The sequence below is a fragment of the Rhinolophus hipposideros genome (genome assembly GCF_964194185.1).
Source record: "Rhinolophus hipposideros genome assembly, chromosome: 7".
Taxonomy (NCBI): Eukaryota; Metazoa; Chordata; class Mammalia; order Chiroptera; family Rhinolophidae; genus Rhinolophus; species Rhinolophus hipposideros.
Window position 1 is genome coordinate 46,427,792 of NC_138053.1, and position 12,777 is coordinate 46,440,568.

The 12,777-nt window shown below is 35.6% G+C and overlaps 1 protein-coding gene across 4 annotated transcripts in view; it reads left to right on the forward strand.

The window, feature by feature from the left end:
- The window catches only part of HAPLN1 (hyaluronan and proteoglycan link protein 1), a 61,401-nt gene extending 48,848 nt beyond the window's left edge, over positions 1-12,553 (forward strand). For all 4 annotated transcript variants that reach the window (XM_081053423.1, XM_081053424.1, XM_081053422.1 and 1 more), the window contains 3 exons: positions 3,759-4,130; positions 8,465-8,767; positions 10,764-12,553. In XM_081053423.1, coding sequence (XP_080909549.1) covers positions 3,759-4,130; positions 8,465-8,767; positions 10,764-11,053 — 965 coding nt within the window. In that variant the 3' untranslated portion in view covers positions 11,054-12,553. The remainder of the gene's footprint in view (positions 1-3,758; positions 4,131-8,464; positions 8,768-10,763) is intronic.
- The last annotated feature ends 224 nt before the right edge of the window (positions 12,554-12,777 follow it).

Consider the following 12,777-nt stretch of genomic DNA (forward strand, 5'->3'; position numbering starts at 1 on the left):
AACAAACAAACAAACAACAAAAAAAAAACATGATTTTTTTTAGTAGAACTAAGCATAATAGGTAATAGGCCAATATCATATTTCCAAATTTTTTTCAGCCACTAATTGTTTTTTCCTATCGTTTAAATGACTTTATCTAACTTACATAGCAGTACAAATATCAGATGGTTGGTCATGCCATTGCTTTCATAATTTGTTGAAACTAAATGATGTCCTCTGGATTTCACAGCAGAATTTGTGAAATAATAACAAGGCCCTGCTGTTTCCCCTGGAGACAACTGTAGTTTTTGAAGGACATCAAATCTTTCAAGTCACTGTCATTGGCATTCAGTAACAGAGATAGAAAATTTCTGTAAGTTACAAATTGAACCTTTAAAAAACTTCAACCCCCGCCCCCCAAAATGAGCACATGTATTCTGCCTAGTTTTATTTATTCTTTCCATAGTAAAAAAAAAAAAAAAAAAAGGAAAACAAGCAATATTCATTCTGATGATCAATGTTTAGTTTCAACTTTTGCATTTACTGCCTGTTGAACCAACAGTTTTGATTTAAACATTAATTTCAAATCGATCCAGGTGTTTGCATCCAATGAAGAGTTTCAAGACTCACTCCAGGCAAGACTATACAAAGTTTGTTATCAGCACTCTCCATTCCCTTTCCTGCTCTTTGTGCCCGCCTTCTCCCCTCTCCAGCTTAATATGTGTCCTGGTTGATCCTGATCGTGACCACCTGCCACAGTGAGCCTGATATGAATGTTAAGCTCAATGGTCTCATGACATAGACCTGTCACTCAAGCAGCTAAGCCGTGGTAGAGCCTCCAATGGAACCCAGAGCTCTTGACTCACTGGCCAGTGTTCATGCCTACGTCTTACCTATTCTGCAACAGGCCACTCCTGCCATCAATGCTCAGTGCTCTATCATCTGGAGTGGGTATCTTCTAAAAACAAGCAGACTAATAGGATACATTGTTCTCAAGGCCACGTTGGGGGTTTAGGTTAATGAACATTAAAGGTCCTCAGTCACTCCATGTTACATGTTACACATCTTAGGGCTCTTTGAATTTCAGCCAAGGCCTTTTGGCACCGATTGCCTCAATACCCTAGCCACCAAAATAATAAGAATGGGATAAACTTACACATTCTGGCAGGCTTGTTAGAAAAAGTATTTTGTGGGAAGCCAGTGGACATTTAGTGTCTGCTCAATTCTCAATATCATATCGCATAAGTCATCATCTACTCACAATGCTAGAGTAAAAGTAAACGGTACTTAAAAAATCAGAAACTTATACTTCTAAAATACAACAAGATGTTTAACAGTTAACCACAGGAAAAAAAATTAGGAGTCTCAGTCCTTTGTACAAGAGTTTTAATCTTTGCTTTAACTCTTTAATTTATAAAACACTCAGATCTTGTATTCATTTTGGAATACCTTATGATTATGCTAAACCACACAATAATTTCCAAGTTTCCTATATAATATAGGTGGCATTTTATGTATTTTTTCGCTTCACATGGTTCAAAACTTTGTTAGTGAAACTATGGAAGGTTAACATGCCAAAATTATGCCCAGTATCAGGCAGTAGCATATTTGAGAAATACTGTGGAAAATCTCCACAGTCGGAAGGGTTAGCAGTGAGTGGACACTTACATTAGGTCAACCATTATTTTAAGTGCTTTATGTGTCTATTAGGTCTATTATATGTAGTAGATATTACTACCCCTAATTCACATATAAGAAAATTGGGGTTTAGAGGTTGCACAACTTATTCAAGGCCCTAAAGCCAGTAAATTGAGGAGGCAAGGTTAGAACAATGTATCATATTAAAGCTCTTGTTCCTATAAATACTGTAACCATCGCAGTGCATTTGGGCATCAGTTTTGACTTTAAAAAGCTTGAAATAATAATAATGAAACTGCAACCTCTTGTAGCTCTGTATCATGTCTAAACTCAGGACTGGCATGGGAAGGCCCAGCTCCCAAGTATTGTCCCAGGGATCTGGGTAGGAGATGTTTCCTATGGCCTTCAGGTATAGCTGAGCAAAAACTCAGTCAACGGCACCTTTTCCTCCTCCCAGAAAAGAAGACACTAGAGATATTTAGGTAGAACTTGGATGCAGTCATTGAGCATATTGTAGGGGAAATTATGTAGGGTGGAGTTGGATAGATTTGCTTTTCATTTCTTCCCATTCTATGCCCCTAAATAAGAAGATAAAAACTAGACTCTAAAGAAAAAGTTGAAAGAGTTGGATTTGTGATTCATTTTAATTAAGCCACTATCCTCTTTCTTTTTCTTTTTTTTTTAATCTATTCAAAGTGGGGGCATTGATGGCTTTGTTGAACTTTTCAGATTCTGAGGATTGGGGCTGACTTGTACATGAAATTATGTTTCTCTTCCAATATTACATAATTCTGATTGCTGTATGATAAAAATAGAACCACTATATTTTCGGACACTTTTTATTTTAAAATCTGACTCCTACGTATGCCATTAAATCAATTTTCAGATCTGTCTGGAGGTGAGTGGCTATTCTTCTTGATGACGTGTGTGTCTTAAATGATTCATGGCCAAGGTTTATTTAGTACCTACCTGCCTAAGGCAGGAAGGGCTGCATGAAAGGTAGCTTTGGCAGCCTTTGAAAGCTGTGTGTGGATGACAAGGTGCTGGTATCCGAGAGTTCTTATGTCACTTTCTCATTTTCAAATCTTGCACATCCTCAAGAAACCTTGTCAAGGTCAAAAGCACAATGAGCTAACCAGGGGAAACCCCAGAGAAAGCCAAGATCTGAAAATAACATCTGTCTCTCTAGAGAATGGCAGCCCTGCTGACTTGGCAAGCTTGGAATACTGCGGTGCTTTCTGGAAGGCTATAAAGTCCTTGGGGGAGGGAGGAGGACAACAAAAGGGCAAGGAAAGGAAAGGTGGAAGTGATAAGATAACTGTAAAAAAAATATATAGCAGGAAGCAAAGAGAGAGGAAATAGAAGGAGAATTAAGGGAATAAAGAAATAATTATCTGGTTAATCAGAAAATAACTTTGGATACACTTTTAACATTCAGTTTTGAGGATTATATTGGAAAATCTGGAGGTTTTTTTTTAAAAACATCGTCTAAAAATACCTTTCTGATATCTAGCCTTTGTGTGAAAGTAAAATATATGTTGCTTAAAATGTTCCAGAATGGCCTTTTAATCACAGGTGTATATTTCAATAGAGGCCATAAATGTGAAGATATTTTAAATTCTTTGCCCAAAAGAGTATAATTAAAGTTAATCATATTGTTTTATTCTTTCTCCATAAATATAATACAGATTTATTATATTAGAAAGCCCATCTAGGAAGGGAGAAATGTACCTACCTTGAAATTTTTTGGTTTATATTGATGAAATATTCATGGTACTCTTGTGACTTTTCTTGGACTTATTTCTACATTTTTGATATTTAAATGTAAAAAATAAAATAACATTTATTATAAAATCATCAAACTTCAGATGACTATGGAGTCTTATTCTAATATTTCTTAATAATTATAAAGCACACCGTTCCTTTTTTCAGTGGCTTTAAAGACATGGCTACTTTATAGACTCTCTCTAGGTATTACAGGTATATCTTCAGGTGGTTCAAAAGAGATTAATGTCCAACAATGCAGAAAAGCCTATCACCGAATGCTACTGTTTGTCAGATATTCTGTAAAAGTAGCATATTCATTATATTAAAAAGTTTAAAAGAATATTAATAGCTATTTTTTTGTTTTTTAATTACAGCAGAAAATGGCCCCCATCTACTCGTGGAAGCAGAACAAGCCAAGGTGTTCTCCCACAGAGGTGGCAATGTTACACTGCCATGTAAATTTTATCGAGACCCTACAGCATTTGGCTCAGGAACCCACAAAATTCGAATTAAGTGGACCAAGCTAACTTCAGATTACCTCAAAGAAGTGGACGTTTTTGTTTCCATGGGATACCACAAGAAAGCCTATGGCGGCTACCAGGGTAGAGTGTTTCTGAAGGGAGGCAGTGATAATGATGCTTCTTTGGTGATCACAGACCTCACCCTGGAGGATTATGGGAGATATAAGTGTGAGGTGATTGAAGGATTAGAAGATGATACTGCTGTCGTAGCATTAGATTTACAAGGTGAGTATCTATAAATCATGTCGAACCTAGAAATGATAATCATTGCTCTTTCATTGCATGACGGGAAATGTCTAGTGGTTACCATAGTGATGATGTGAGAAGCCAAAAGTCCGTGCATAGCATTTTTCTCTATTCTTTTGTATTTTGTAGTCTGTCTATGATTCCAGCTTTCATATTTGAAATGTACAGATAATGGTTAAATGCAAAATTGAAGCAATTTGCAACTAGGAGAAATGTGCAGTGGAACTGAATTAATAATATTCAGAAACTGCTTTTCATGCTATTCAAAATTTAAATCTCATTACATGGTTACTGAGAAATTCAGAATGGATGCTTTTTTTATTATACTTCTAAAATTATCTCAGTTTCAAAATAATGGCAAGTTTTGGGAAGGACATCTGCTAACTGAAATACATGTAATTGTATTCTGTAAACTAACCACGAACACTGAATTTAACAAAAAAGGAACCTCCAGATTTATTTAAATATTCTTGTAAAGAAGCAATTGTTTTTAATGGTCTATATAGTCTGAGACATTGAATACTAAATGGTCAAGGCATTGGAGGGGGATTTTATTTCTTATATGTGTAATACATTCATTAGATTCAAGAATAAAAATGTATACACAGCTACACAATAAAAAGTGTCCTTGCCATGCTGTGTCCCTTCAGCCCAAAGTCCACCCTCTATGTGCCCCGTCAGTCGGGAAACTTCTCTTCTTAGTTTTTCATGTTTCTCAAAACATCTTATATTCATGAATGTCAGTGTTTCTTTATACTGAAGAATGAATTTTGGCTGCATTCATAGAATACTTTCCTTCTTTATGCACATCAACTATAGGTGTGTGTTTGCTGGAAATCCCTTTCACAGCCTAGAACAGATTTGGGCCTTTGGAAAACTATGTTAGTTCCACTAGCACATCACTGAATATTTAACCTTCTGAATCCCATAGAATCCCATCACATACATGGAGATTTATAAATTACACGATGTCATAAGTTGCATTTTTGTGACCTTCTCATCTCTTAGTTACAGTTCTTGTCCTGATTGCATGCCACCTTGTGCTTTCAGTTTTTATTGATTCAAATTAATATCTATGAATATTAGTGAAAAAGAGGCTGAATGCATAAAAACATAGTCTGAGAACTTTCAGAAATAGAAAAATAATTTCAGATATGTTAACAGCCCCACCAGGTACTATGAGAGTCCCTGAAGAAGGTAAAATTAGGTTGTATGGTCTCTGCCTTTTTATTACTAAAAAGATTTACTTTATGGAGTTATTGAAATTTAGTTTTTATATGTACCATGGTATGAAAACCTTTCATATGTCTAATAAATTGATATTTGCCAACAACTACGATGAATTGGACTGTGTAATTATAAATCTTAAAGAATGTTTTCAAAACACATTTCAACTAAAGTACTTACATCATTTGATATTATTCTTTTCCATATGATGCATCATCCTTGTTAATCCCCTTTGTAGTGATGCATACCAGCACTTCCTAGAAAATTAAAGAGTTTTTATTATATTTTGACATGTATTATACTTTATACAACAATTATACTTGAAAAATAACTATACACCCGTCTTTCACACCCATGAAAGTTTAACTTTTCTTTCATTTTTGTAATGCTGGATGAAAGCAATCACTATTGCTCCATTATTCAGCTGTAGGAATTGCACATTTTTCCACAGAACCGAGAAGGTTTCTGCAGTCCTAGTCTTTGATATTAATTAATGTTAACTAGCCGGAAAAGAATAAGTAAATAAATAAAACACTAACAAACATGTACTTCCAGAAATGTCCCTGCTTTCTTGTTAAAAACATCTGATTGTTAAAATGAAGCTTTTAAAACTTTGGCTAAGACATAGACATTGGCCTTAATGTACTTGGAATGTATTCTTTTCAGCATCATCAAACAGTAATTAAATTTTATGTAAATCTTTAAGTTAATATAACAATAAGGTGACCATTTATTCTTACAATTGAAAAATGGTAAGATTTTAATATAGGATTTCACTTTAACTTTAAGAAATGGTTGCATGAAATTATGTTAAATTCGAAAGGAACTCTAAAAAAATACATTACATTAGATATAGAACCAAATCAGTCATATTTCAGTAACATTCAGTGATTAATTAGGGACAAATTACTAATGAAAACATTTTCCTAATGCCCACGAGAGTCCACGAAATCTACTACAGTGAATTTAAACCTGAAAGACGTCTTGGTTTTTAAAATTATTATAAATTAAAATATTCTACATTGTCCACTGTGACCATCTTGAGCCATTTGGGAAATGGAATTCAACCCAAATGGTTTCCTTCTCTCTCCACATTGAGATACTTTGAGATTTTCTATCACTTGAGTTTTAGCTGCCAAGGAAATCTCTACTGTATAAATTAAATACTTTCCCTTTCAGCGACATTCCTGGGGCTGCTAAGGAAAGAGGATGAAAGGCACGAAAGGACAGGGTAAACTGTAGCTAGCAGTTCCCTCCCAGCACTGACTGGTTTCTTAGCTGGATGCCTGGACAGAGCTCTTAGATAGAGCCATCTCTAGGCTTCCCTGCCATCATCACTGCAGGAGGCAGTGGCAACCCAGAGAGTCTTTTCCTCCTTCCTTTTGGCTCCGATTCAGCTTACAGATCCCTCAGCCAGGAACCTGAGAAGGCAGGATGAGATCAGGAAACCTTCTTGGATCTCTGCCCATAGTGGACAGTGCCAGCTGGACTGCCCGCGAGGGACAAACGTGTTCTGCAGAAGCCTTCGGTGGACGCGACTTGATTTAGGCTATTGAAATGTCTTTTTGTAGAGTCTTCCAGGACAACTTATAAAAGAAAACATTTCCTGTGTACTGGTTACACTATTAGTGAATTGTACATTCACCTTGAATAGAGTCTGCAGGCTCATAAAAATAGCACATGTGATATAATTCACCAAATTATTGTGTCAGTGGGACAAGTTTTTATATTCCACATGCTAAAATATTAATCATTTCTAATTACATTTCAAAAAATCCCAGGTAAGGCTTTGAACAATCACTCTAAATTCATTGTCTTTTAGCAACTATGGGAGGAGACATTTTGACACAGTGTTCATTCCTAAAGTTTAGGAAATGGCATAACTTGCTTTCTAATGTCATCCTTATCCCTTAAAGAGATTGTGCAGAAGGCTCTGAGACAGCTCAATCACCTCCCATGATTATTTGACCAAAAAGAATGCTTTTGGAAAACCATTGCACCTTCCCAGGCAAAGTCAAGTGCCGAATCACACCATTTGCATTTCCTAAGGGTTTTGCCCTTTCAAATATTTAACTTAATTCTTTGAAATTAACTTAATCAACAGATGTCTATTCTGTACCTACCATGTATAGGACAAGCTTCGGATAGGATTTTGTTTTGCTTTTTACTTCTATCTGCAATAAAAATGTTTTTAAAAGGTTAGTTTCAGTTTGTAATACATGAGTATGGAAGCTGAAAAACAATATTGGAAAATTTTAAATGAAAGTCCTTGTTTTAATTGCATTGTTCAAGAACAGAAAAAATAAATAAAAAGATTAAGTAAAAATTGAACTAGATAAGATAGCCATGATGCTTTTTATGCAGGTGTACCTCACAGTAAAGAATTGTCTTATTAATATAAAATAAGACTGCTTAATTAGGTTTTTGTTAGATATGCAAAGGATTCACTCTTGGGTTTCTTTGCATTAGAAGCCTCCTAAGTAAAAGTTACTTATCCAAAAGTTTTTAGGAGTACCTGTAAAACGAGGTATATATATATGTACATTTGAATAATTTAACATTTGTTCACACATTTAAAAGACTATATAAAACTAATTACATAAGACTAATTACTAAGAAAAAAAACATTGTAAATTTTGATAAATACCTTCTTTCCCAGCACTATTTCTACATCCCCTACCACTCCTAATATTCAATAATGACTTTTTCCCAGGTAAAACGGGGCTTAATGGTATGGTAACCCATTTTAGGGTTAGTAACCAGTAGCAGATGATAAATTCTCAAGGAGGGCTATTTGGAAAATATAATCTGCACATGAATCATTTCAGAAAGGAGAATTTTAAGGGTCAAGTTGAACTCTCAGCAAAAGAGGTAAATTACTGAAGTTATACCACATAGCCAATTGCAAGATGCTCAGATCTAAGAGGCTGTCTGAAATGGAGAGGGACCATGAGAAGCCATTATAAGTTGACCAAAAACTACTACTTCATCTGATGAAGATTCTTTTGTTTTTCACCAGTGAAGTGTGATTTGCTCATAGTTACTTTTTGTGTCACTACTGATCTCATGCTTTCTCCTTTGGGCAGGTGTGGTATTCCCTTACTTTCCACGACTGGGGCGCTACAATCTCAATTTCCACGAGGCACAGCAGGCTTGCTTGGACCAGGATGCTGTGATTGCCTCCTTCGACCAGCTGTATGATGCCTGGAGGGGAGGGCTGGACTGGTGCAACGCCGGCTGGCTCAGTGATGGCTCTGTGCAATACCCCATCACCAAGCCAAGAGAGCCCTGCGGAGGCCAGAACACAGTGCCTGGTGTCAGGAACTATGGGTTTTGGGATAAAGATAAAAGCAGATATGATGTGTTCTGTTTTACATCTAACTTCAATGGTGAGATATTAACTGTTCTGCTTTCTTTCCTATGCCAAAGACCAATACGTTCTATGCCACTAGACTTGACTTTTAATCACATCTACTTAAAAAAGGAAGCTTTCTTTTGTATTGTTCCAGTTAGCAAAGACATAAAAAGTTCTTTAATGTCATTTTTTTAATCTACATAAGTCAAGCAAAAATGCATATTTCTACTATTCCTAGGTTTTATTGCAATTGATATTATGAAATAGCTTAAACTGTGATGTTGTCTGGGATTTATTTCTTATTGCCAAAGATGATGCTGCTGCCACTGCACGTCCTACCTAGGCTATCATTTCCCAACTGGTATAGAGATGGCTTCTGTGTCACGGTCTCCTTCTCTAAATTACAATGTCAATACATTCATAGATGATTGGCAAAGCTCAAGATAGAGTTTTGCAAGAAAAATAAGTAGAAATAACATTGGTGGTAAAAGCAGAAGAAAAGAGATCCAAGTTGCCTCAAGGTTGATGACTGACTTGTTGCATTCAACATAACTCCCTACGCTACCTTCTTCCATTCAGAACAAGCACATAATCTGTGGGGCCTAGTACAAAATGCAAATGTAGACTCCTTGTTCAAAACTTACTGAGAATTTTAAGATGGTGACAGCAGGACATTAAACCAATCATGGGACTCTGTGTACTGCACACATTGCACATACATGAAGCAAACCCTGGCCCCATCATTTTTTATTTCAGTTCCCTGGTGACATGCTTTGGAAAAAATAGCAAGGCTCCGGGGATCAACAAACTTTCTGTAAAGGGCCAGATAGTAACTAGTTTTGATTTTGTGGACCATATGGTCTCTGTTGCAACTACTCAATTAATGTAGCTTTGTAAGTAGTACCACAAAAGCAGCCATAGACAATAGTAAATGCATGGGTGTGGCTATGTTCTGATAATACTTCATTTGACTCATGTGCTGTAGTTTGCCGACCTTTGGGATAGATGATAGAATTAACCCTCTAGCTGATGTTCCAAAGGCTTCTACCCTTTCTCCAAATCACGTCATCTTAGTCTAGAAACAACTGGCAAGTATTAATTTATACTTCAGTAATCTATATTTAATGAGGTGCAGGGGGATATCACATTACAATGTGTCATCAGATAAGAGATTATATATTATCTAAAAATGAAAGTCTGAGAAAATCTTCAATCACTGCAGTATCATTTCAGTCAGCTGATACAATATTTTATACATTTTATGCATATTTAATATATATTGAAAGGATCTCAGTAATTAACACTATCCAATAAATGGACTAACTTGCTCTTTCTCATGGGTGGGGGGAAGTTAGGTATCAGGGCTTCCATGGAAGAAAATTGAAAAAAAAAAAAATCATCCTTTTTGCTAGTGAGTGAACAGACTAGGTTCACATTCTGAGCCTGTATTATTTATGGCAAGTGACTTCCTGTATTTTTTGCATTTTCATACTGTAGTCTTTGAATAAGAATAATGTCTTATTGATACCTGTAATGAAAAGGACTTGAGGGCTTTTGATGTTTTTTAAATGGACTTTTTATGTCAGGAATGTTTTTTGATCCTTTCACATTCAAATTTTGCCTCTCCAGAAACTTGTGCTGGGGTTCAGTCTTGCTACAGCTAGAATTTAAATAGCTCTTGGCTTTTAACATGGAATTCTGTCTTCCCTGGTGCACAGAAGGGCCCTTTTAGTCACTAATTAGCTAACAGAAACTGCATCTGTCATTTCCCTTTTTCTTTTTTAAAGCTATAAAAGAGCATGTCTGAACACGTATTACCCGGCAAGAAAAAGAAAAAAAAAAGAAAACAAATTTAAGGGAGAGCGACCTAGGGGCACTACATTTGATTGAAGAGCCTATGTTCCCAAAACTTTACAGACATTGCTCTATATCCCGCTTCATTGAAAAACACTTCCGTTTTGAGCTATTTCCATACCTATGTGGCTCAGTCACAGACAAGCCTATTGACTTTCTCTCCTTCTCTCCCGCAGGCCGTTTTTACTACCTGATCCACCCCACTAAGCTGACCTATGATGAAGCGGTGCAAGCTTGTCTCAATGATGGTGCTCATATTGCAAAAGTGGGCCAGATATTCGCTGCTTGGAAACTTCTGGGATATGACCGCTGTGATGCGGGCTGGTTGGCGGATGGCAGTGTCCGCTACCCTATCTCTAGGCCAAGAAGGCGCTGCAGTCCCACTGAGGCTGCGGTGCGCTTCGTGGGTTTCCCAGATAAAAAGCATAAGCTGTATGGTGTCTACTGCTTCAGAGCATACAACTGAGCGTGCCCTCTAGAGCACGTCAGGTTTAAAGTCATTAAGAACATGTGAAAGGTTTTTTTCAGTATGAACTCATGCAAGTTACCAAAACTGTGATAACCGTTTTTTACTTACTGTAAAGAGTCATTTTCATAAAGATCAATTCATTAATTTGTTTTTGTAAAGCTATCATTCAATATATATTATAAATTAATATAATTTTAAGGGAAGTGCTACATAAGGAGCCTTTAAAGCCAAACTGTTTAGGCTACATCATCCCAACGAAGTATCCTTTCATGAACGGGGCATGCAATAGTTTGAGGTTTGCTAGGATTAAATTAAGGGAAGTAAAGCTACTCAGAGCAGCAGCTTCCACAAGCACAAATTTTACACATTTATACAATTTTGAAATGCACTACAACAAACAAATTAGAACAACATTTGAAATACAGGCTTCTTTACGTAAACAAATTCTGAGAGGTTGCACAAAATTCAGTTTCACAAGAGAATAATCTACTCTTTTCTAAAAGTTAATATTTCAAGTCACCAATAGAATATTTTACTCTTTAAAATCCTGCCTTTTTGACCAAAAAAAAAAAAAATTCATATGGACTCCAATGCATAGTAACAAGCACAGTTAAAACTCCTTAATAACCCCATTTATATGAAGTACGAAACGTAAATAAGCAGATAATATTTAACCAATCAGAGACTCTTACCTTCTAATTAAAATTACATATGTTTAAAAAGAATTGTTTTATCTTTTGAGTAGCTTTACTGAATTATATTTAAATTCTAAGGGTCATTTGCCAAGCAGCATTTAGCATCTACTCAGGGCAGTTATATAGATAAACTGCTGGACAGAAAAATTGTAAAATTTAGCAGCTTGATTTTATGTTAGCCTACAAAATTGTATTGTCCTATAAAAATAACTTTAAGCTATTTAATATTTCCTTCTTATTTACATTACATTGAAAATTTTAAATCATAAAAAAAATGAAGAACTACATACTTTCCTAACCAAGAAATAAAGTCCCAACTCTCAAAATTCTTATTTTTCTTATTTGTATATACACTAGAAAGCCCAACTGGTGCCTGTGTTTGGGGAAAAAGTCAACAAAGTAGTTCTAAACCTTCCTCTATATGGAAATTGTGGTCAATGATGTCACTTTCTTTGCTGGCCATCACTAGGCATAAATGAAGCACTGAAGCTGTCATCAAAGAGTTTACACTAAAATCTGCAGTAAGTGAAAAGGTGAGTCCAGCTTCAGAAAAACAACTTTTCACATTAGCAGCTTCAATCTTAAATAAACCTCTGTTTTCCTATATTTTTATGACTCTTGAGACCCCACAGGGACCAATATTTGTATTCAAATTACGTTTCATGGTTTCCCATTGTTTCACAATAAGGTCTAATAAATGGGATTTAGTATAATAATCCAAGTATGACATAGCTGGTTTGCTTTCATGAATGTTTTTATGTAGCTTTTCCTCCCATGAACATGAGTAAATAAATCTGTTTCCTGAATTGATTGTGGTTGCATTTAAAGCTCTGTAATAATTCTAATAAATTGACTTTCTAAATGTAGAATTACATGTGTGGAAAGTATAGAACAAATTGGAAGCTGATTAAACCATAACTATATTCATACATTATCTAGACAAAATATTGTAAATAAAAGTAGATTGCTTCTTTTATCAAAAGCATATCTGGAAATTTTTAGATGCTTTAATATTAAAAGATGACA